At 38.4% G+C, this 25,129-nt stretch overlaps 1 protein-coding gene across 19 annotated transcripts in view; it reads right to left on the reverse strand.

Annotated features, from left to right (window-relative positions):
- ikzf1 (IKAROS family zinc finger 1 (Ikaros)) overlaps positions 1-19,051 on the reverse strand; it is a 35,607-nt gene extending 16,556 nt beyond the window's left edge. For 2 of the 19 annotated variants that reach the window (XM_079688668.1, XM_079688657.1), the window contains exon 1: positions 893-2,752. In XM_079688668.1, coding sequence (XP_079544794.1) covers positions 893-1,223 — 331 coding nt within the window. In that variant the 5' untranslated portion in view covers positions 1,224-2,752. The other 17 variants (XM_079688663.1, XM_079688660.1, XM_079688666.1 and 14 more) reach the window with 17 other exon arrangements.
- Positions 19,052-25,129: the final 6,078 nt, after the last annotated feature.

The following is a 25,129-nucleotide window of genomic DNA, read 5'->3' on the forward strand; positions in this document are numbered from 1 at the left end:
CACTTTATTTCCTCCACAGAGTGAATGTTGGAGTTTTTCTGTCTGGGCGTTGATGAACTACTTTCTTCCTCAGTGTGAAAAGTTTCATCAGTCCTGCCTACATATGTGTCTTTATCCTGCCTTCACACAACAACTGAGACTGTGGTTCGAACAGGTGAATGCAAAGCTAAACGGTATGAGAACATTAAAGATTTCTCGATTATTACCTTAAGGAAACACAAGCGTTAGTCTGTGGGTATTGATTTCCTGTTTAAGAGACGCTAAAATATTTCCACAGACGGTTTGGTTTCTAGCCCCAGACAAAAGTTGCGATTTATTTAAAACTTGTTTTTTGAGATTAGTTGTTATGATAATATGTTTTTCGAAAAATAGACCGTCTGAAGTTTACTTGGCGCGCGCATCTGTTGCAACAGGTGCTACAACAGGAGTGTCAAAAACTAAAAACAGGTTTAAATGATAAACAAATGTATTTATAGTCAAATGGAAATGTTAGAAAATAGATTCGTATAATCATATACATCTAAGTGATTGTGAAATAATGTATCCATATGTTCCCTAAAGAAAAACACACAGGAAAAATGAGGAACATTCCACTACTTCCTTAAAAAAAACTGGCTACTTTGTCACATAAAACGCGGAAAAGTGAATGTATCTTTCTTTATTCAATTTTAAAGTACTTTAATTTACCAATCCGTTACATATCCTGAATGTTTTACGCGCACCGAACGGGATTATGCTCCGGCGCACCTGCACCGAAACTAAAGGAGTCTTTTCCAGCCAGGTGCAAAATGTCTCCTAAAACTCTTGAGAATAAACAAGCCCAATTTGGAACTGTCGAGCTATCTTTTAGAGATTATTCTGGGGCTAAAAGGCGCGGTGGAAGTCACTTTACCTGCTATTCCTTGAGTTTGCAGTATGAAGTTCTTCCAACTCTCCCCGGCTCCATGTGCAGAAGGTCGCAGCGCCGCGGCCCCATGGAGCTGCGCCCGGAGTCCCTCCCCTCTCCATTGCACTTCCTCGTTCCAGCCCAACATGACTATGTCTGTGAGCTCTGCTGGGGCATTTTGCTCGCTTTTATCCACAGGCCGAGTCTGCAGCGGGGAGTCAATCCTCCGAGCCCTTGGCACTTGCTTTGTGCCGTGCCAATACAAGCTGACACCCAGTAGACCATTACTGGCAGCCATGCATGAGATGGGATGAGGCGCGCGAAGAGAGTGGACCATTCATTGTTTATTTATTTCATTCTCACCAAAGAAGGGGGTGGTGGGGGGGTCCTTACTTGCATATTGGACAGCTCCCCTTCTGTCACCTGTTCTGGCACGCTGAAGCAGTCCATGAAATGAACACAAGTGTTTTCTTTCCCATTTAATGAGTTTTATTTCTCTCTTTAATGATTCCCCTGTTTGACTTTCTTTCCAGTTATTCCCCTCCTCAGTGTCAAAGCTTCTGTCCTGCCTCATCACAAAACAGGTTGTCCCGAATCTGGATTATATCAGAATTGAGCACATTGTTTCTTCATTGTTTCTTTCTCAAACAGTGCATCCTCACTGTGTTTCTGTCCTGGTCCTGCAGGAGAGCATCAGGCAGCGTTACAGTCACTGAAATGTGGTTTCTCTCTGGTATTGTGTGCAGGAGTTTACAAACCAACACTCTGCACTTGCTCTTTGAGTCCGAACCCAGAAGAGATTTCTCAGTTTCAGATGCGTTCATCAATGTGATTATAATAATATGCATTCCAAACTCCTTGACTGCAGAGGTGACTAAGTGGATTTACTCAAGTGTCATTTTAAAGTAGTTTACTTAAGTACTACTTCCATTTCCTGCTCCACATGTCCCTACAATTCAAGGAAAATATTGTACTTTACTCAACTACATGTATTTGATAACGATTTACTTTGAAGACTCAGGTTCTAATTATTATAACAAAATATAATCAGCAAAATTGTATCATATTATTATTATTATTATTATTATTATTATTATAGGTTCAGATCATATTTAATGATATATTTTTTAATTGTCAAGCTACCTGGACATTTATAGAGTTGTTTTTTTAAAGCTCCTACTTTACTGCCACATTTAATTATTTTACATAATACAATTTTGAAAGCATTTTACTTCAGAGAGTAAGAGTATTAATACACTGTGGCATTCCTACTTTTACTGAATTAAAATATCTGAATCTTTGAGATGCACAAAATTGAATGTAATGAGTAAAGCGTCACACGCTTACCATCTGCAGCACATAACTGCAACACTTTATCTCCCTCCATCCATGCGGATATTTTGAACATACCATGTAAGGGCAGGCCTTTTTAGATGCCAAATAACTACTTTTACATTTTCTTATAATGCTAACATAATTGCCAAGTGTCAATCTTTCGCGTAGTCGTGAAGTTAAAGCCACGGAGTGGTGAAAATATAAATTGTGGATTAATATTTATGGAAATTCTAAATAAATAATGAGTCACTCCTGTGGATTGGCTAAAATAACTCACCTCTCATTTTCAGACATGTCCTGTCATTATCATCTCATTTGAATACATGGTTATGTAATTACTGATGTTCTCAAAGCTTATTTAAAGTAGAGCTTTTTCCTTCAAGAACTGACATTCACTCCTGATTAAGTTACAAGGATAAGTCATATTCGTACTTCTGTTTCCTCTGCTTGTGACTGTTATTTTCCAGGTCTCCCACTCTCCCCAGACCCCTCGGAGCCCCCTTATCTCAGGAGAGGCTGTGTGTGCTTGATTGCTGAGTCACCTTTTGTGGGAGGCTGCCCTTATCTCCTAAGAAACACAGCATTCAGGCAGTTGGTTGCAAAAGGAGGAACTTTGGGCAGGAGCACTGTGGCCCTGCTCTGTCTTCACGGCCACGTTGCGCATTGCAGCAACACTCGCTGACTTCCTCAAAGCCTCACTGCCGACGTCTTCCTCTCTCTCTAGGTCTGAAGCTGCAGGTGTGGAAACGTTGCAGGATGAGCAGCTCCTGAGGCCACACACAGAGGGAATGCTGGGTCTGAAATGTGACTCAGTGCTATCAGTGAACGCAGAGGTGTCCAACTGTGACCGTGCTGCTCCATGCCTCAGAGATACCACTTCTTCCCAGTGACACAGCAGCTTCTCTCACTGTAGCTCTGAGAGGCAAAACAGTGTCAGGACAATGATTCAGTGAATGTTTTAGAGAAGTTACAAATGAGGTGGGATCAATACTCACCGCTGGCTGAGTTGCTGATCCTAATCCTAATGTCCGACTGCTACAAAACATGTGTTCATTTGTATTTGTCGCAGCTTCCTTCCTTTGATTTCAACAAACCATTTAGATGTCTTAAAAAGACAGTTCTAAAGCGTCATCTTTCATTTATTTGATTTTAGTTACAGTTTTGATCACTTGTTTGGCTCCCGATGATGTGTTGATATCGTGAGACTCGCGTTTAATCAAAAATAAATAATACACTTTTCAAATATTCAACAAAAAAAAACAGGCCTTTACAAGTCATTCAAATCAAAATAAAAGAGTCAGAACTCAAATAAAAGAATAGGAAACGTATACTGTCTTTTTGTGTAGGATAATATAACTTAATGATAACTTAACGTGTTAGAACTGTCTGTTTAAGGCGTCTAAGTGGCTTGATGGATACAAAGGGATGAAGCTGTTAATTCATTAAGCAACCAGTGCCTAAAACAGAGGAGCAACTTAATGTAAAAACAATCTTTTTATGTATACTTAGTATAAAAAATACATTTCATTACAGTTAAACAGTCATTTAGGGAAATGTAACCACAGTCCATACAGTCGCATGATGCCACATTCATCACCTCAATGTATTCTCACATGTAGAGGTCTAACCTTCTAATATTCCCTAGACCTAAGATTTCCATCGACATAACTGTAGCTATGTACGAATGACAATAGAAGTCTTGAATCTTGAATCTGAAACTTCATTCTGTTGTTAAATACTGTGTCTCGATGACACACTGAAAAAACTGAAACGTTGAGTTAATTAATTAATTTCATTATGACAACAGATGTCACACAACTGTATTGGGTTAGTCGAAAGCAATAATATTAAGTTGAACATAATCTGTTGACCTAACATTAAACTCAACGTTTCAGTTTGGTCAGTGCAGGTTGCCCATGTGTCTTTAGAGGCTGGCGCTGTGGGAATTGTGTTATACAATATTTGGCCCTTTTTACAAAACAAAAGACTGGCTCTAAAAATATTTTTATGCAAATGTACCTTCAAATTGAAGCAGATTTGTGCAGAGGGCTTTTTCAAGGTGACTTCATTCTGCAGCCTTTAAGGTTTTACTACTTGCTGTAATCCGTGGCGGCAAATCAAACATAACCCTGAGCTCCCCCGGGTTAATCCACAACCTGAAGCCAGCTCTGTTGCTGTAATTAATATCATTACCTGGCAAGACTCAAAAAACATCATCAGGCGATGTATCCGGTCGACTACGGAACAATAGGCTCCGGCTGCTTCTTATTTCATGGATCTTTAAGCAGTATTCACGGTTTCACATTTGGAAGCACGAGCAGCATGTAACCCTTAATTGGTTTCAACACCTTAATAAGTCAAAGGCGTTCAAGACTGATAATCACATTAAATAGTCCAATTTATCTATAAAGTCAATTGCAAACTGAAATACTCTCTTTCTTTAGGAATGCATTATGCTGTGAGGATGTCAGAGTAAATTAAATTCCCCCTTTGCACACTAAAGCATCTATTTCCTTATGGTAATTATCTGCTGGAATAGACGTGTCACTAGAAGGAGTCAGGCATGCTTGACATTTAGCCTTTTTATGGAGCAGCGATGAGTAAAAATTAAGATGAGGGAGAGGAAATTAATCTGCAGCCCAGGCAGGCATTGAGAGATCCTGGAGGATAGGGGCTGAATCAATCATGATGTTTGTGAGCCTGTTTTCAAAAGGAGTCGGTGATGAGATTCAGACCACAGGCTGGAAATCTGAAGGTGGGGGAGGGGGGCGCGTTTAGAAAACAGAGTTGCTATAAGGAGGTTTATGCAGTTTGTAATGGTTTCAACACAACACTAAACATTAAAACGCAGGTACAATACAACATTTTAAAGAAACCATTTTGGAAATGAGTTTTCTTTTGCTGAGAGTTGGAGGAAAATATTGATGTTATTTCCATGTCTTGGGATAAGAGCTAGCCGGAGATGTCAAAATGTGTATTTTTTATTTATTTGAGGTGCCGAAAGGTACATTTTTCAACCTTTTGACAGAGCTGCTTTAGCTGTTTCCCTGTTTCCAGTTTCCCTGTGTGTGAGCGCTGTCAATCTTCTCATTTAACTCGGCAAAAAAGCAAATAAGGGTATTTTCCAAAATGTCAAACTATACTGTCAAACTGTCAAAAATATCTCCAAACGTCCTCAAGGCTAATTCCTCTATTTAAATAGTGGGGGATCATATTGAAGGCCGGCTTCCTAAATGTAGGCTTTAAGAGGAGAATGTCCAGCACATTAATTGGTGGCTACTGGACATCAATCACCAGGAGAGCACCTCTAAATATAGTGCATTGTTAAGGAACAGATCTTAACAAACCTACTTTGTAAGTCAGTATTATTTATTACACTGATCATTAATGAGACAATGTGTTCAAATAAATGGTGACCAATGTGGGGCAGGAAGAGTATATTGTGTTAATACAACTGCAAATGGAATTCAGTCATTACATTACAGTTACTAAACCCAGTGATGCTGCTGTTCTTTAAGTTTAGGACTGTACTGTCTTACCAGGAGTTTGATGGAGACGGATATCAGCTTGCTCTCAGTTGTCTGAGGAGAGAAGGACAAGTCCATGTAAACTCGAGTTAGTGGAGGTGTTGGGAGGCATCTAAAAAAGGTGAAATGGGAATCCTGGTAACTTAAAAGTGACTTTATTAAAATTAGAATTCTACGCTGGCTTGGCAAAATTGCCAATTAGCCTTTGGAGTCATCTGTTCGCTCAGAGTTTTGGACGTGTAAAGGCTGTGTCCTCACTGTGAGGACAGGACTGCTATTACTAAAACGTAAAGGCAGACTTGCTCAAATAATGTTTTGGTAATGTTTTTTTCACCTCCTACACATGGCACTAGACATGAAGCGTAGAGGATTCAAAATCTTTTAAGCCATCTTTGATCAAATCGAATTCATAAAGGTCGTTAATCGTGCCTTTGAGTAACTAAGTAAAATAATTGAATGCATTGTCAATGCGTAATGAGTAATGATAACATTATTAATGCAACTTGACCAAACACTACTCTAGGTCTCCTGGAGATCTGAAGGGTGCTGTCTACTGTTTTAAAAAAGGAAACTAGATCAAAACTTGGTATATCTCCGCTTTTGCTGCTTCAATTCAGTCGACAAAGTGTTTGGTAGAATATTCTGCATGCACCTTTTTTTGATTTCACTATTTGTTAAAGTAATTCAATGTAAAAATGGCAGATAATTGTATTTTTTAGCCGTTCAAACGTGGATTTTTCCTGCTTTTCTATGGATTATATAATATTAAATTGAGTTTTTGACAAAAACAAGAAATGACCTAGGACTTTGAGTAACTGGGATGGATGTTTTTTCCCCTTTTTCTAACGTATATACCATTTATGGATGAATCCAGCAAATCATTGGCCGTTCCTCAATCGCGAGTACACATGCTGCAGAGCAACTATTTCAAGTATACTACGTCATAGAGTGGCGCAGAATGCAGGGCATTTCACATGCATTTAAACAGTCCTTCGGCACCACTCGATGACGTAGTATACTTGAAATAGTTGCTCTGCAGCAGTTTTACTTGCGATTGAGAAACGGCCATTGAATTGAAAAATTGGTTCTAGCCCTAAATCTGTATGTTTTTTTAAACGTAATGACAATAATGTAGTTGCAATGTGGATGGGACTTGTGATGCATCAGTGATCACAGAACCTTTAATCTATATCAGCAGCGTGCTCAAGTAGAAATCCTCGTGAAATGTAAATCAAACAACATATAGATAAAGAGAGACAGGAAAACCAGCTCTTCCCTATTTCCTGTCTAAGCGCGAAGCGGCAAACCACAGACATAGAGCTATAGCTGGCAGGCACTTCATAATAATGTCCATTTGCATTGCAGTCACATCGAGAGAAGCAAAAGCCTCTAAATGATGTGTGCAGCTTATACTACAGAATGCATTTAATGTGTACTTCTTTAGCAAATGATCTAAAGTTAATAAAACAATATGACTCATAATGCATCTCTTATACCTGGTTTTTATACTGTTAATTATCTCACTCGTGCATCAAATCCTTACTTCCCTAAATATGTTCTGTGTGTGAAACCTTTCTCTGCCCTTCTCGATATAAACACACACACACACACACACACACACACACACACACACACACACACACACACACACACACACACACACACACACACACACACACACACACACACACACACACACACACACACACACACACACACACACACACACACACACACACACACACACACACACACACACACACACACACACACACACACACACACACACACACACACGCAGTGAGCAGGCAAGTGAGTCAGTGAGAGAGCGAATGTTTAAGAGGACAATGCGAGAGCTCACTACCCAGAGTTAGAAAACCACTCATCTAAATCAGGGAAATTATGATAATGGGGCATCTCATTATTCTCCAACTCTCTCCGAATCAGTCACTGACATCACATCATTATAGACGTATTCATACAAACAGATTGGATGGCATAAAATGGAAGCAGACACCTTCAAAACTTTCTCATCGCCTTTGTCTAAAGCCTCCCCGGCTGCTTGTGTGTGACAGGAAGTGCAGGTCTCAGGAAGGGGTTGCAGGGGGTCGTGGCGGTCACCATTCGTGACAGGGGGGCTGCGTGGCCAAAAGAAGGACTCCCCAAGTCAGTGATTGTCCTGTGAAAATATCACAATTTTGAGTCAGAAAATCCTCATTTATTTAGAGCAAGTAAACACCAAAGGCTGCTACACACTGATACTTAAAAAAACACCAGGCACTTGTGTAAGAGTGAGCTTTGACAAGCAGAGATCCTGAGGACGTCTGACCGTTGCAACAGACAGTTAATCAATCCAAGTGCTTGTTTTTTTTTCTGTTTTGGGGAAAAAATATGGGAGGCCAGCCTAATCAGTAGAGGAAACAGATCTCAGCACCAGGAAAATGGATCTAGGTTGTGAAAAACCACGATTACCACGAGCTGCTCTGGATCCAGCCATCTGGAGATGCCTGCTCCAAAAGCCGGTAAAGTTCCCGCAACTGGGGCCCGACTAGGAAACAGGTTGCACCTCCTTAACAGACAGGCAACACTCCCAGAGCGGAGGGAGGTTTGAGTGCTAAAAGCTTCCACTTGGTTCATGTACACTGACGTTATTGCTGTTAATATGTTACATTTCCTTCAATTAAATATTCTCCGTTGCTCTTGATGGCATTATCTGCTTTAAAATCGCCTCTATGCAATAATGTTATTTTGCCCTCAAATTAACCCTCTTGTCATTTTCTCCCCAGTTTTCCAAGACTTCCAATTTCCCTCCTGTCTGTCTTCAGGAACGACATCCATTGTTTTTTCATCTCTGGCTGAACATTTCCAATTACTGTAGTCTTTACAAACTGACCATTAACTTGTATCTCACCGGCCCACTCATCCAATACAATACCATACACATTTAGCTGATGCAAAAGCCTAAAGAAATGCCAGTCAAATACATATAAAGAAGAAAAGCTCAAATACTTAATAAGAAAAAACAAATATTATAATAATAGTTACATAAAAGTCATCGTGCTAGCCCGTTTACCAATCAATCTAGTGCGATTTGATCCTGCTTTATTTCTCTTAAAAGATGTCTATTAACAAGCATACATGTTATTTTCTTGATTTCTTAGTGATTTGTTAAACAACCAATTAATGCTTTAGGTTAGTACTGAAAATATATATTGATAACATTCAAATATTAAATTACCTGCTAACTTTTTTGATAATCCATTAATCTGTCATTTTAAATAAAAACTCAAAATATAAATCAGATGTTTCTGATTCCAGCTTCTTAAATGTAAATATCTTGTGTTTTTTATAAATCCTTCCTGACATTAAATTCAATATCTTTATCCATTGTTTTTTGGACAAAACAAGACAATTAGGGCGTCATGTTGTGCTTTTAAAAACACAGACCGTCATGTTTTACTATTGTCTAACATTTTAGAGTGCTAACAACAACTATTTGTTTATTCATTAATGAAAATAATCTCTACTTGCGGCCCTACTTAAGCTGCTTTTTGGGTAATGATAATACATCTCAAGAAAGTTCTACTCCTGAAATGAAATGTAAGAAAATTCTTTCTTCTAAAAAAGCATTATATAGTACTTTGAATAAGAAAAATAAAGCTGTGAAAACAAATTGTCCTACATTTTCTAACCCTCTGATGTCTTGATATCAACGATGATAACTCTGAGCTGTATTTCATTTCCAATTAACAGCAGTAAAGTACTGAATGAGCACATCTGTGTGCTGCAGCCAGAATATAACTGGAGGCATGGTATCAGTGGAGAGCATTAGAGCGCCCTCCAGTGGACAGTGGTGAGCTATAATTTACACCAATGCAAAAATAAAGTGGTTGGCAGTATTAATATAAAAAATATAAAAAATGGACTAAAAGTGGCCATATCAAATTTAAAGAATACTCAAGTAAAAGTCCTGCATTTAAAATCTTACTTAAATACAAGTAAAAAAGTATTTGCATGAAAATATACTTAATGTTTCAAAAGCAAAAGTACCTTTTTCAGAATCACATATATTAAAATACAAAAATTTGTTAATTAAAGCTAATAAAGGTGCTTGATTAAATTACTTTATACTGTATACTCTTGCTGGATATCTTATATCTTACCTATAATAATATGTCAATATGTTTATTTATGAGTGGCTTTGCATTTTGTATTCGTAAATAATCTGAACCTATAAAGTAACTAACGTTTTTCAAATAATTGCAGTGGAGTAAATAAAAAGTACACTATTGCCTTCCTCAATGTAGTCGAGTAAAAAGTGGAGCTGCCATCCATAGAGGATCTCAGGAAGAAAGCCCTCAGGATTATCAAAGACCCCCATCACCCCAGCCACAAACTGTTCAGTCTGCTGCCGTCTGGCAGGCGTTACCGCAGCATCCGGACTAAAACCACCAGACTCAGGGACAGCTTCATCCCACAGGCAATAAGACTATTAAACACCTGGGGCCTCATTTATAAAGGGATATACGCTCAAAAAATGGCGTACGCCAGTTTCTACGCAATGTTTGCGATTTATAAAATACTAACTTGACGGGAAAACGTGCGGTCCTCCACGCAAACTCTAACCCATGCGTACGCACTAAGCACAAAAACGGGAGAGACAAGAAAGTGTGACACCGTTGGCAGAAGGAGGAATGGAGAGAAATATGTGGAAATAATACCATAAATAAAATGTTACCTCTCATTTATCATATATGAAGAATTCATTTTCAAACATTGATTAAAGCCAATCTTAAAATGATTAAACAAACGCCTGTTTGAGACTCCTCAGTGCACACAAAAACATAACTTGGAGAAATAAATAAATACGGATATGTTATTTAAAACCACCTCGAATATGTTGTGTTAATGTTATGAAATGTTTTCTCATAAATGATGTGGTAAGCAGGAGGATAGAATTACGTCTAAACTGACGCCGTTTTGCATTTCTATAGGTTGTAGATACGAGCATGATTTTATATATTATCACGTTTAATCGTATTTGATAAGTCGCTCGTAAAACACAGGAGGTATGGAAACTAAGAGCACCATATGTGGTCAATTGTACAGCTAATAAAACACGACACATTAGTTGTATTTCCTTTAACTGGTGGATATAGAGTTGCTGCGGAGGGGGGGGTTGAGATGCACAGGCTGCAGTGGAGACGCTGCGCACAGCTGATCGACAGCTGGGACACAAACCACCAAATACAAAAACATAATTCAGATCCAGTCGTCATGACTCCACTCCGGAGGGATTCCCCGATTATTTCTTACAGTTTCTCATCAAGGGGGGGTCTCCTGTCCCCGGTACAAACACACTGCCTGAGGAAGGCTATGTGTATTTTTTTTTGTCATTAACCTTTTTCGGACCACTTATTTATTTATTTTGGTGATGATCCGACCTCCATGCTGCTACTCTGGTTCAAACTGCATCCACCAAACAATATGATTTATCTCCACCTCCCCAAAATAACCAAAATCTGACTCGGTGTGAGATGTTTTTTTTAGCTGTTCTGTCGTCATTTCCTGCCATCTTCTCCATGCAGTCAGTCAAAAATGAATGAATGAAAGGGCGTTTCTTTGACTACAGTATTTATACTAAGGCAAACATGGGCGTTACGTGAAGCCCGCAAAAGTTGCACCGCATTTCGAGTCGGTTGTGATTTATAAAAGGGAAACCGGCGTAGGAAGTGCCATACGCACTTTCCTCTCCGGTACGCAATGTTTGGTGAATCGGAAAGTGGCGGAAAATGTATGGACCTATTTTTCGGATTTCTACTACGTAAGCAACCTTCCCACGTCAATCCTACGCACGCCGTTATACATGAGGCCCCTGAACTCTTGAAACAACATCCATAACATTCTTCTGGCTGCTACTTAGAAATTATTCATCTAATATATCATATTCCAATCACTTGTATATAGACTCTTATTGCACTATTTCTATTCTATTTTATTTGTAGGAGCCTGTGACCTAAGATTTTCATCGACATAACTACACTGTAGTACGAATGACAATAAAAGCCTTGAATCTTGTATAAAGTTGAATATACTTAGGTAAAGTAGAATTACCTCTAAGTTGTACTTAAGTTCAGTACTTGAGTAGATGTACTGGTGGTGGGAGAAAGACATCTCAGTGAATACAACAAAACAGAAAGAAATAACCATAAAAATATCATGAGAATGATCAATAATTTCTAGTAATGAATAAAATAGCACTTGCTTTGAGTCCTTGTCAGATAATGGCTTATTTTGCTGCCTAAGTGGCCTCATAAAAGTTAGTGTGAAGACTCACTCAGAGGAGCGTGCAGGCCCTGAGACAGCTGGGACGGAGACTGCAGCCTCAGCAGCAGAGTTAGCATACGCAGCCCAGCCTGTATATCCAGGGATGGTGGTTCGGCTGGCACAAATCACAAGTTCACACATTATTTATCAGGATCTGTTACAGGAGGCTGAACATCACCGCGTGAGAGGAATTTCAAAGGCTGAGGCTGCTCCAGAATCTGCTTTAGTCACCCTGGGTGCAATAAAAAAACATTTCAAGTGCAAAACATATTTCATGCTGAATTAATAGCACTCTTGAGATGCGCGGCGAAGGAGTGTGTGTGTCATAAAAGTCTGTCTCACCGTGCTGTAGGCACATACTGGGGCACAATGCTCCTCTTCAGGGTCAGTGGGAGAAAGTGTTGGTCCATGTGGTCGATATTATGCATGTTCTCAGAGCCGATCGTACCGCTGCACATACATAAGATCACCAAGGTCAGCTCTGATGGATTGGATTCATGAACTCATGCTAACATGTGTGTGAGTCATTTGCTCTCAAACATGTACTCACGTGTACAGAGGGATCTGACCTGACCTCGGACATCCACTGCAGCTGAATAAAGGAGGGAGGGGTATTGCTTTAAAGCCGGTGATCATTATTAAAAGGATAGTTGAGGGAAAAGTTAGGTTGTTTGAGTTACTTATCCATAGTCATTGTATTACCTTAACAAAAAGGCCCATCTAGAAAATGTCTATTTAAGTGTTCTCTGTATTTAGAAGATTGTCAGCGCTTATCCTTCATTGATCGAGGCAGCGGCAGGCCAGCAACCTCCGTGTTCTGCAAGGTAAAATGACTGTTTTTGTCAATGGAGTCTGGCGGCTTTGAAGAGACAATAGATAACAGCCTAAGTGCCACGACAGAAAGGTAAAGTGGTGATAAATATATAATTGCAGTGTACACTACAACTCGTATTATTTGGGCCCTTTTTGGGAGGCTAAAACCACCTATCCACAGCACTCCTTTCTACAGTTTCTACAAACTGTAGAAAATACACTCACTATGGATGTTACCTCATTCAACCCCACTTCAAACTATCCCTTTTATGTAACTGCTCTTGGAAGGGGTCTTTGTTTGTTAAAAACTTACAATGATATTGGTTTCTTGGCATCACTCCTGGATCGAAGCTGCTGCCTGTTCCACTCTGCTCCAACAGACTTGGATAAGACAGCAAGGAGAGATCTTTTAGCAGAAGTTATCAGGGACCTTTAGTAAGAGACGCCGCTCTTTAAACCATATACACGTTCACTTTACGACATCAACACACTTACATACTGCAGACATGTGACAATGTTCACGTCGGTAAATGCTGCACCGCTGTTAACTGTTATGGGAACGATTAATAGAATATTCGAAATTATTCAGGTATTCGAATATGAGTTATGAATATTTTTATTCTTAACATTATTTTTTTTGGGAGGGGTGCCTAAGTTGATTACATATTATCAAATGGAATAATTCAATGCACACGACAGTGCCATAACTAAATGTGTTGGGTCTAAAGGTGTGTTTTGCTCCGCTCACCGGTCCCTCACAGCGGGCAGAGCTGCAGGTGCTGATCTCTCTCTCTCGCGTCCGGTTATACTTCACTCGTGTTTATGTCCAAATCCATCAGATCCAGCTAGTTCTAGCTAATGATATGGTTGCTGCCCCTCCCTACACACAGATCACGCACACTCAAACCTCATCTTATGCCCAAATTCCAGCTGAGAGGGTCTTCTCTACAGCTGGCCTGATTGTGAATCGCCTCCACACCCGCCTCACCCCTGAGCAACATTTGACAAATTCGACTTGGTTTCTATACTTATTCGAACATGTATTTATTTATTTTTCAAAATGTATTTATTTATTTTTTAACATTTTTTTTTTTTATAGGATATGTACATTTCGGTTAACCATTTTGGGGGTCGAATATTCGAATATACATTTGCTTTCAAATTCCCATCCCTACTGTTAACGATACCTTTCCCAAAAAAAAAATATATATATATATAACTATACTTATTAGAAGAAAACTCGTTTTCATTTTGAGAGACTATAACAGTTTGTTTTGTATACTGTCAATACTAACAATTATTCTAGATAGTAAATAACTCCCCCCCCCCCACTTTTTGGTGTCCCTATTTTCTGTTTTGAGCTACTGTTTTTTTGCTGCGATTTGTATTTGCAGCGTTTCATTTACGCTGCGCTTTTAGTAAACACTGCATATGTTTCATCAAGTTGGTGATTGCTTTTTTAAATGCTGCGCAGGTGTTGTCAAGTATGTGAAGTATGAAGAGTGAAGATGTTTCTTCTTTTGCATGTGTTTTGGCACATTTGAGGTTTTAATATTTGCATAATTTTTCAAAGTGAAGCGTGTTTCTCCCAATGTAAGAGTTTTGGGCTGTTGTAGTGCGTAGGCACGTTTCGGCCACCGTAGTTTGTTTTCCATGGCTTACCTGTCACAGCTGAGGTCGACTGTTGTATCGCCTCGATGAAGGACGCTGACTCACTGGGTCCGCTGTTTTTTCCCGAGTTGTTTCTGGTGCCTTCAAGCGCCGGGGTAACCTTGCATCCCAGCCAACTTTCTCATAACTCCTGAAAAAGAACGGAAAATTCCAGCCGTTAAATATCACAATGGATGGCCTTGACTGTCATTGAGTGGTTTGATTCCCAAAAGTTATTAGCTTTAATTTAAATACTTAAACAGCCGTCATTTTCATTGCACAAAGTATATTAGACAGCATATTAAGTGGGGAGCCAATTCTTCCCGGAGGCTTAACTAAGGCTACAGTCTTGCTGCATTATTTCATTGGGCAGCAATTAACACGACAAGAGGACACATTGCTCCCTGATGACATCACAAAATCAAACCTACTCACTCTTAATAACCCTCAAGATAAAATGACACCATACATAATGAATAATGTGGGATGTATGCTTCATTTATCTTTACTAATTTTGAAAGGAGAAAATTAATGGTTGCTGTGTGCAGACCTCTGTGTTGCAGAAGTGTATCTGAATCGATGAACTGCCGCTGAGATGTCTGTCCGCAGTCTCATATCATTAGAGAAGACATCCTTAAAAAAAGAAGAATTGTATTATATTGTCAGTGTATATTTCTTCAGGAACTAAGGCAGCAAGCGAGATTAGGATGCAAGATATAATGGTCAATATTTGTGTTAATATTTTTACGTTTTTTACCATCTATTTCTTTCTTTTTTATATCTTACAGTTTTTCTCGATTGCTAAAACACAAAGATTATACATAAAGCACAATTATATTAACTGACACTCAAAGAGCAAAACATCGGCTCAAATCTCCAAAACTCTAAACCCGTTTTCAGCTTTTCACACAATTTCTAAATCAACATGGCACTTTTTGCAAACCACTGCACACGTTTCTCCACGTAAGACACAGGCATCTGACATGAAGTCACGTGTTAGCTGGTTTAAAACACTGATATTCAAAATGCCTCACACATGGACCAATGATCAAGAAACACGTTCCACCTGACCAAACACCTGATAGCATAATTGTTGGCTCATCAATCAGGATGTTAGCACCATAAAAACACCACAGGTGAGTACTTTCTTACAGCAACAATGGAAGCCAACATGGAAGCAAGAGGAAGAGGAAGAGCTGGGCTGAGAGTGAGATGAGGAGGAGGAAGAGTACTCTTTACGTAATGAAATGAAATGTTATCAACCATGGTTTGACGATAAGAGAGGCTGGACAGAGGGTTCAACCTAATCTAAGTCGATTTACTGTTGCCTCTGTAATCCGGACACTTAGACTTGAAAACAGGTTAGTTACCAGTTTTTAGCCTTGCATAATTCATGATATATCACTGCTTATATCTGTTGTGTGAAACGTATTTACTTCATTACTGTAATTGTTGACATGTTGCATACTATAACTGCACACAAATCCTGCACAATTGACTGTGCTAAACTTACTTTCATGCAATACAGACACTGACCAACCACTATATCTTTGTTGTTTTTCTGAACGACGGAGAAAAAAAGAGGTGCAGGTGGGAGGCTAAGGATTTTTAATGAGGCAAAGGAAGCAGCAGTTACAAACTGGGTTTTGGCAAACAATGCATCACACTTAGAGAGCTCCGAAGCATAGTAACTATGTGCTGAGATGCATGTTGCACAATGTTATTTTTGAATATAATGTGATTTTTTTCCACAACTCATTTGTATTTCTTCATTTACTGTATTTCTGTATACTCAAGCAAGCTTTCTCTGCAGAAAGCTCTATGTACAGAGCATAGCCCTTAACAGATGAAAGTGCTTTAGATTATGCTCAGCAGTGTGTAGTTGGGTGGTCAAACAATATAGTATTATGAATGAAGTGTGTTATATTTGGTCCAGACAAAAATGGTGCAAAAGTTTGCATTTGGTAAGTGTTTATGTTTTGAGTGCAGTTCTTCACTTAGCAGGAGAAATTAGGTGTTTTGCACTTTGGGTCTGTGGTTTTGTGAATTGTGTTTAGTGTTCTGAGAAACTGGGCAATTAAAAAAAAAACGTGTGTTAGCAATCGAAAAAAACTCTAATAAAAAAAATTGTTGACATAAAGATGTTTAAAAAGCTGTGTATATAAAACGTCATTTCCAACTTAATTCTCATGCAAGTATAGCATTAGTTTGTCATAAACAATATCATGCCTTATTCACCAGCCTAATGATCTTGTAAATTAACTCTCACTTGTTGGTCTGTAATGACTGTGAGTTCTACACCACTCCATACAAATTACCCTTAATTAAAATCCCTGCAGTAACTGTAAACAACTATCAAGGTCAAGATATATTCAGATAACAAGAGACAGAGTCTACATTAGCACTAAACAGAAAGTAGAAGGGGAATGTCAGGCAACCATAAATATCAAATAATAATAATAATTCATTACATTTTTATTTAGAGCGCTTTTCAAGGCACTCAAAGCGCTTTACACACATTACACATATTAGACATGTAACAGTTATTACTGTGGACAATACCTATGCAAATGATTTCAACCATAATTATCAAATTTAAGGGCAATTCATCAACATTTTTGTCTGGACCAAAGTGATTGATATACTGACGATCAGACCAAAATCAGGATATAACCTAAATCAGAGTAACTAAACTTTTTGCTAGCAAAGGACCCATTACAAGATAAAGAAATATACTGGGGGAACCCTGATGTATGTCCCTTTTTACATCTCCGCAGCTATGCTCCGAGTTATGTGAAAGAACAACACAATATAAATGTATTATATAAATATTATGTATAAAACATATTTGGAGATTCAATGTTCAATTAGAATACAATCTTTTAACTTTTACGAATGTTCAATTTAAAAATGTGTTGCATTTGTTTAGAAAATGTTTAGAATATTTGTATTATATCTTAAATCAATGAATGTGAAAACTTTTCAAGACCCCTTGAGAATCACTGGTTTGAATATACAATGAAAGACAAAATGAAGACATAATCCAAGATATACTCTTTTAAATAAAAATGAATTAATCAATCAAACAATTTGATGTGTTTGTGCATCGACAAGCAGCAGTGTGTTAACCCCTCTCCTCCCACGTCTCAAACTGCATAAATGCATCAATCAAGCCTCCACACACTAAAAAGAAAACACTTTAAACTCTCCACTACAGCCTCTGCAAGCATATCCTAAACTTGAATATTTTATGTCAAGGTAATTATGATTGAAGTACTGTAGACTCAGAAACAAAATAATGAATCATGATTATTTTCTCAAATTGAACACCTGCCTATGCTTTCTGAGACCCAAAGGGTGTGCTTATTAAATCTACTCTTTCATACTTAATATGTGTTTGTGTTGTGATGATGAAGTGGTTAATTGATCACTGATCTGATTTTTCTTTTTATTATAGAAAGTGAAACATCGTTAATTCAAGCTTTTGTTTCCATTCTATTGAATACACATATTCATGGGATTTTTCTCATAAGAGTGAGAGTTAAAAGGAAAACTAAAGAACAATGAAAATAAAGATTTTTTGTACTTGTATCCTTACTTACCCGAGGTCCAGTGTTTTTTTCAGGGAATCTGCTGAACGATGCTGCTTTGGTCTTCAGTGAGCGTGGGTGAACTTCAACAGGATTGTTTGAACCTTAGGATGACATGACGACTATTAAATGTTGGGAAACAGGCACACAAATTTCCCTAAAATTATTAACAGATTCTCTCAAGGCTAAATGAGCCACAATGGTGTCTTGGAGCAAAAATCCTTCATGGCCCACAACCTCGCTTTCCTCCCACATTCTGTGACTTGTAAATGAATCAGGTTTAAGTACCCCAATGGCACTGAGCCAACAGCAAACTACAGATGACAGTTTAATAAGACAGTGTCGTGTCTAGACCAAGAGACACAGATACCTTATATCACTCCTGTTCTTAATTACTACCTGCCCAGGCTGTTGTGTGTCAATTGGTTTGTGACAATATGAAAAGGTAGGCTAATAGTATAGCCTACTACCCTTGTCAAGGCTACACAGTCAGGCTAGCTAGCATGTGTAAATCATAGGTGTAAATCTATGGTGTAAATACAAGGCCAAACCTGAATTATGTTACATACACAAATATGAAACTGTAATAATAGCACAAAGTTATACTGGATCAATGTAAGGCTCAATCTTTGTAGTGACGAAATGGCAGAAACAAACGTTAGCTATTAACTAGCATAAAGCTATGTTAGCTATCAATTAGCTTGATTTGAGTCTGCAACACAACAACAAAGCATGTAACTATATTTTAGCTTTAGTAAAACGAAATACTTACATAAAAACAAATAGTGTCCAAGGTAACAAAGGAAATATATACATTTTATTCGGGAAAGTAGTCACTGTGTTACCATTTATAAATAATGTGCCTTCCACTAACACTACAGCTGTCCATTGAGAAGAAGTGGGCACCGTACACAACATGTTATTTAACACTTTTGAAATGCAACCAAACTATGGGAAGGATAATTAAGGTCCTGGCTAAAACTAGATTAAATCAATCAAACGATAAACAATTTAAAGGTAGAAGTGCAGATATAACCTCAAGGCCCTTTTTAAAGTGTACATTTTTGTCATTGTTAGACATCAAGGGGTTGATTGTCAGCGACTGGCCGAAGAGGCTGTGATTCATATATTTGTAAGAAAAAATTCCTCGTTATTTTTTTATTAATAACCAAACGTCTGATCAAATCTTGTTTTTAATGAATCCCATTCGAGACTATTATTGCATATTGCCCTTTGGGATCAAAGTGATCGATTGCAATATTGATTATACTGCCACTTACTTGAAAAATGGTTTGGTCTATGAATAACATAGTATATGTCTGCCAAAAGCCCAAGGTAATAAATTCCAAATGCTCGTATTTTCCAAACAGCAGTATACACAAGATATACTGTCAAAGAAGACTAAAGAATGCAAGACTTCTTTTAACATTCAAGAACCTGGAGGTAAAAAATGCTTGGCATTTTATTTGAAAAATGATTAAGGCGAAACACTACAGACAAAAACATTGGGTTCTTTTGTTTTGCACCGGCCAATTTTAAGAGGGTATTTTGCTTTCATAACATGTCTTCTTTCAGACTAGTGGAAAGGAAACATCCAGCATATGAATGTACTTTGTTTGTTTGTTTCTGTTGATTTCTAATACATTGATAGTATTTAGGATTAGATAATGCCTTAATCTGCATTTTTAGACATTACAGACAACTTTCATGGTCAACTTTTATATTTTCACTTTTTTAATAGGCTACTGTTTTATCTTCTATTTTGAGATGTTTACATTGTATAATTGTTTATTTCTAATAATGTGGAATACTTTGTTTTACATGATGCTGCAATGTAAACATTTCCCAATTTGGGATTATGTCACAAGTATATTTTATCTTATCTTAATTTGTGATACAAAATATAAATGTTTCAATAAATCAACTTTTGAGGTTTCATGTTGATATCTATAAATTGTATTATGTTAGTAGTGTAATTCATGTGTTGGGTGGTTGCGTCTCACAAAATGTTTGTACATTAATCTTTAAAGGCTATTATCTCCGAATTAGATTTTTACTTTCATTTTTTCCCATAATCACCTAGACTTCTGTGACAATGAAATAGCTGCACATTCATTTTTCATTTAGATGTATTATTCAATGAATTGATTCTTCAGTTTATGTTGTGCCCCTGAGTGTTTGGGGCCTGGGGTTCTACTGTAGGTAAGCCAACTTTGACTGCTGTAAATACACAATCCAATTCTGACCTGCCATAAACTGTCATAAAGTATTAATATCAACAGTGTTATTTGGAGCAAATGTATATTTAATCTTCTGTTATTTTACCATTGAGTCTGGCTCTAAAGGAGGCATCAGGGATCCTCCTGGAGTTCCAGACCCTGTCTTCACTCAGGTCAACACAAACACCCGAGGCATTTGGAGCTGTTTGTGCTCTCTCTCTGAGACCAGGAGGCACCCGAGGTGCAGAGGCCACATGCTCGAAATCTATGAATTTCGGTCGGCCTTTGACCCCTAGATCGACCTCCGCTCCAGCGCTGAGATGACCACAGCAAGGATCTAGCAGGGGGACGTCGTTTCGTAAAGGAGCCAGGTTGACATGCCCAGCAGAGGGGCGACATCCAGCATAAGGAAAGTTTGCCCATGCAGTTTCCAAACTGGAGTTCAGCCGTCTGATGACGTGCAGCTCTGCAGAGAACGGCTTGGAGGGATCCAAAACTGCTGTCATTATTGCCCGGGATGTATGCTTGGTATAACTGCTGTCAGGAATAATGATGCAGTGAGCTCCGGTCGCCCAGGGACAGTCTTTGTTTGTTGCTCAGATCACATTACTGATATGCACAGAGGCAACATGACCTGCTGGCTGTGGAGGTGTGGTTCATCACATACCTTAGCACATCATTACTGTGAGAACATGTTATTCTGCAATATAATGGAGAACAAAGATCTAATACACATCCCGTGGTATCTGTATTGGAGGGCACACACCATTAATTCACCTCAGGGGAGCATTTACGACAATAATGTTTCCCCTGAGCAGATATATTTTTGCAAACCTTTAACTACTTATTTATCAGAATGACCAAAAACAAGGATTTTGTCGGGGCGGCTTTTGTCCCTGGAAAATAACTACACTGAAATGTTGTTAATGAGGAGACTCGGCCCGCCTCAGGGTTTACTGCGCTGACCCAAGAGAATGATACATTTCTTCCTGTGATGGGTTTGGAATAGTTTATTTTCTTGAAAAAAAAAACAATATCAACAGAAGATAGCACCTGTTCCCCCAAAAAACCACTAGATAGAGCAAGAGAGCCTGTATTTTTCAGATGGTAACAACAGAAAATAAGACTGTCCTGTCCCTTATGAATTAAATGACAATCCACAAATATTACAACAAAAATACACGTCCCTGTTGCAATATAATGATGATACATTATGGGACTAAAAACACCATTATAGCCCAACAAGGTTACCATGATGCAGAATACCTCTGACACACTTTGAGTCCCTAAAGGAATATTACAATTATTTTTTTGCAGGCTGAACAACAACCAAAAGTTGTGTTAGTTGACTTCAAATGTGAGCTGTGTTTTTAATGTTGACAGTAAACTAAATGAAAATTATGTAAATCACACGGATGTAAAATTTGTATTTTTTTACAAAGGGTGTAATCTGGTGAATGCACTGACTTGAAAGAGCTGTCTTTTATTCACTGGAGCAAAACATCCCTGGTGCCTTTTAATTAGTTTGCTTGGGCTGTCTGGAACGGAGTGTGCAACTGTAAATATTTCACATAAATAAAATACAGCATAGGCACACATACTGATGCATGCTTCATATAAATGGTGAATGCACAAGTGTAAGCAACTAGGTTTCCCCCCCATATTTCTTGGTATGAGGATCAGTGTTAATGTGTCAGTGGCCATGATGGTGATGCTTGCTGATAGATGATTTTTCACTCAGGCTGCCATTAGCAAATGTAAACACCCAAGAGCTGTTTAAAAGGATGTGTTAAAAATAGCCTAATTAGAGTTATTCTGATAACTGAGTGGTGAATATGCCTGACTCCCACACAATGTTCCTCCACAAAAGAAGAGCACAAATGACACTTGTGAGATCTGATGTGCGCTTATTTTGCAAACCGCTCTCCAGATGAAAAAACATACCATTTGTTGTGTCAGTCTGATGCCTCATGAGAGCCCTGATGATTGTACTTTCATACATTTCTAATGAGGTTATATTGGTCCAGAGGTCCACACGATTTATCACATTTGGAGACTATTAATTATTCCTACATCAAAAATTCCTCCATACACCACGTCGTTTTTATTCCCCCAATGCTTTCTTGTATCCCAATTATTTCAGGGGTTTTACTGTTGTTGCAGGGATTTAAATACCAACATCCGCTGTGATGACTCTGTTTTTCGCAGAGAATCAGATATTGCCGGAGCAGGGAGTCATTACCATCAGAGCAACCCTTGTTACTGAATCCTGTGTTATTAGTCAGCTTGTCTGCCATTCTCCAGACTCCTCCACAGCCTGAGAGATTATTTAAATCGCACATTTTGCCCATGGTGCTAGGCCCAATGCCACAGTACAGCAGCCATTAATTTTCACAGGCCACATTCATCTGAGGGAAACTTGCTGCTGCTGCTGCTACAGAGGGTCATCAAAGCAAAGTCACCATGGTAGTGTTGTGGCTGAAGACAATATGGGCTGATGCTGCTCTGGGCAGGGCATTATTTCTGTTAATAAGACAACGGGTGACCCAGGATGACACCTTGGGATCAGACAGGCGGTGCCGGGAGGAGATATGGCTGGAGAGGGGGTCATGTAAGAGGAGAGAGGACGCTCAAGAAAGCAGACAGACAGCATATCACAAACTGTAATAGGGAATCAGCACTTCAAGAATTAAACACATATGAACAGATGACAGACAGGTATTAATCTTTGCAATTGTTCATTTAATTTCAAGTATTAGCCAGATACGTGTATATGAAAGTTCAAAGCCATCTCTTTTTATGCATGCTTTCAGTAACAAAGACCTTAATCCATCTCTAATGCTTAAGGGGATATACTGAAGGTCAAAATAGAAAAGGTGTTTACTAAGATATCACAATTAACTTGAATGTTTACAATATAACAATCATTTGTCTGAAATGTGATGTTTAAAATGTGTCATTATATTACTAAATATGTGCTACTTTGCACGCATTTCCAGAAATTATAATGATTGGATAAAGCCAGTTTCAACATTATTGTTTTCATTTTGTTGACATAGTAGAGTTAAATGTTTTAATTTTGGATATCTCTTTCTATCATAAAATACTGTTAACGGCCGTTAGAAAAGAAACTCTGCCAGGCTATTAATAATTTATAAAGTGCTCAAAACCTTCCGAATATAAATTGTAACGAAACCAGAAATTCTGGTCAATGTAAGTGTTAAGAGGAAACTACCTTATTATGTACTGTAACATGAGTTACTACAGGGAAGAGGGTAAAGAAATCATTACTATAGGTTAGATATCCCCATAAAATCTCCCCGGTTGATTAATGGCTTCAAGGAAATAGTCATTCGTATCACCAGTTTTCTGAAATTGCATGTTTAATAATGCAAATTGGGCATTATTTAATGCTATTTTTTGTGTAATTTAGTAGGAATCTACGACTGCAGTAAAAGCTCATCAAATACACATATTTTGGTTAATATGTATTTGACGATGTTTACTTTCCACTTGTCTGAAAAAACAAGTGTAATGGAAGCAAAGAAGCCCATTCTCTGAAAATTGACAATGCATGAAAAACCAATGGTTTTGCCTGTAGTGCATTGCCCTAATAATGCATCCACTCCTGGGAATATGGCCATATGTCTTGTAAACTGATGAAAATGCATGATCACATCTACAGCCTGAGGGCCTTAAATCATAGCTCACGGGTCACATGAATCACACCGCAAAGGCAGTGAATTGATCGGAGCCAAATTACAAATATGTATTAGATTAGGGAAAATTGGCTTAAGTTAAATCTCTCCAATGGTGTGTGGGCACCCTCGACCATTTGGAAAAATCCAAACAGAACGCAGAGATGGAGCTCCCTGAGCAGAGGGGATAGCCATGTCCTCAGAGAGGGGCCGAGGGCTTTATTGCAGCGGTGCCTCCCTGCCCTCGGTCGCTGCAGCTCTCCGCTTGTCACACTCAGTTAGCTCAATGAAGTAATGAATATGCTGCTGTACATTTTTCATGAGGGTGGACGGATGGAAAAATCTGCTCTTTATAATGCTTTAATATGGACGTTTTCACACACACTCATCCCCCGCAGAGCACCCTCTGGGCTATCATGATGCTGCATGATGCTGCATGAGCATGACGTTTAATGCTTACATTCCCCTGGGAGATTCAGCATAATGCAATGTCACTTTCAGTGATGAATATGTTGACTACGAAAGATATATAAGCAGCTGTAAATCACAAGTAAGTTAGGATAGCGACGCATGTCTTTCTTGCAAACCAGGCAGGGGCTGCACAGGAAATAAGTGGTGGGAAAAAAACCTTACTGTAGCCTTCTGTGAGTCACCTATTCAGGTCTTACATCATTAAAGTTAATTAGTAATTGATTAGATTACCAGGAAGGAAGCACACCCTTGAGCTTTTAGAATGGGAGTAATAAATATGAAAGGGGGAAATACTGAGCAAGAGATACATGCAAATGAACACAAGTAGTGTTCAAAGATCTTCAGCAAGAGAATAATTAAGGAAAGGACAAAGGGTTGGTACATTTGTCAATATTTTTCTAAATAATTACTATTTTCAGCCATTAACAATCATGCTGGAAGCCCATGATAACTGCAACACATCTGGGACTATGTGAAAAGATGAATGAAAGGAAAAACAGCAATACTTTGTTTAAATAGTTAGCTAAATGCAATGGATAACAGTGGGAGGAGACATTTAACGGATTAAAGTTTTGAAATTGTTAGCTTGAAGATCATGTTTATTATGCTAAAA

The sequence above is a fragment of the Notothenia rossii genome (assembly GCF_949606895.1).
Source record: "Notothenia rossii genome assembly, chromosome: 6".
Lineage (NCBI taxonomy): Eukaryota > Metazoa > Chordata > Actinopteri > Perciformes > Nototheniidae > Notothenia > Notothenia rossii.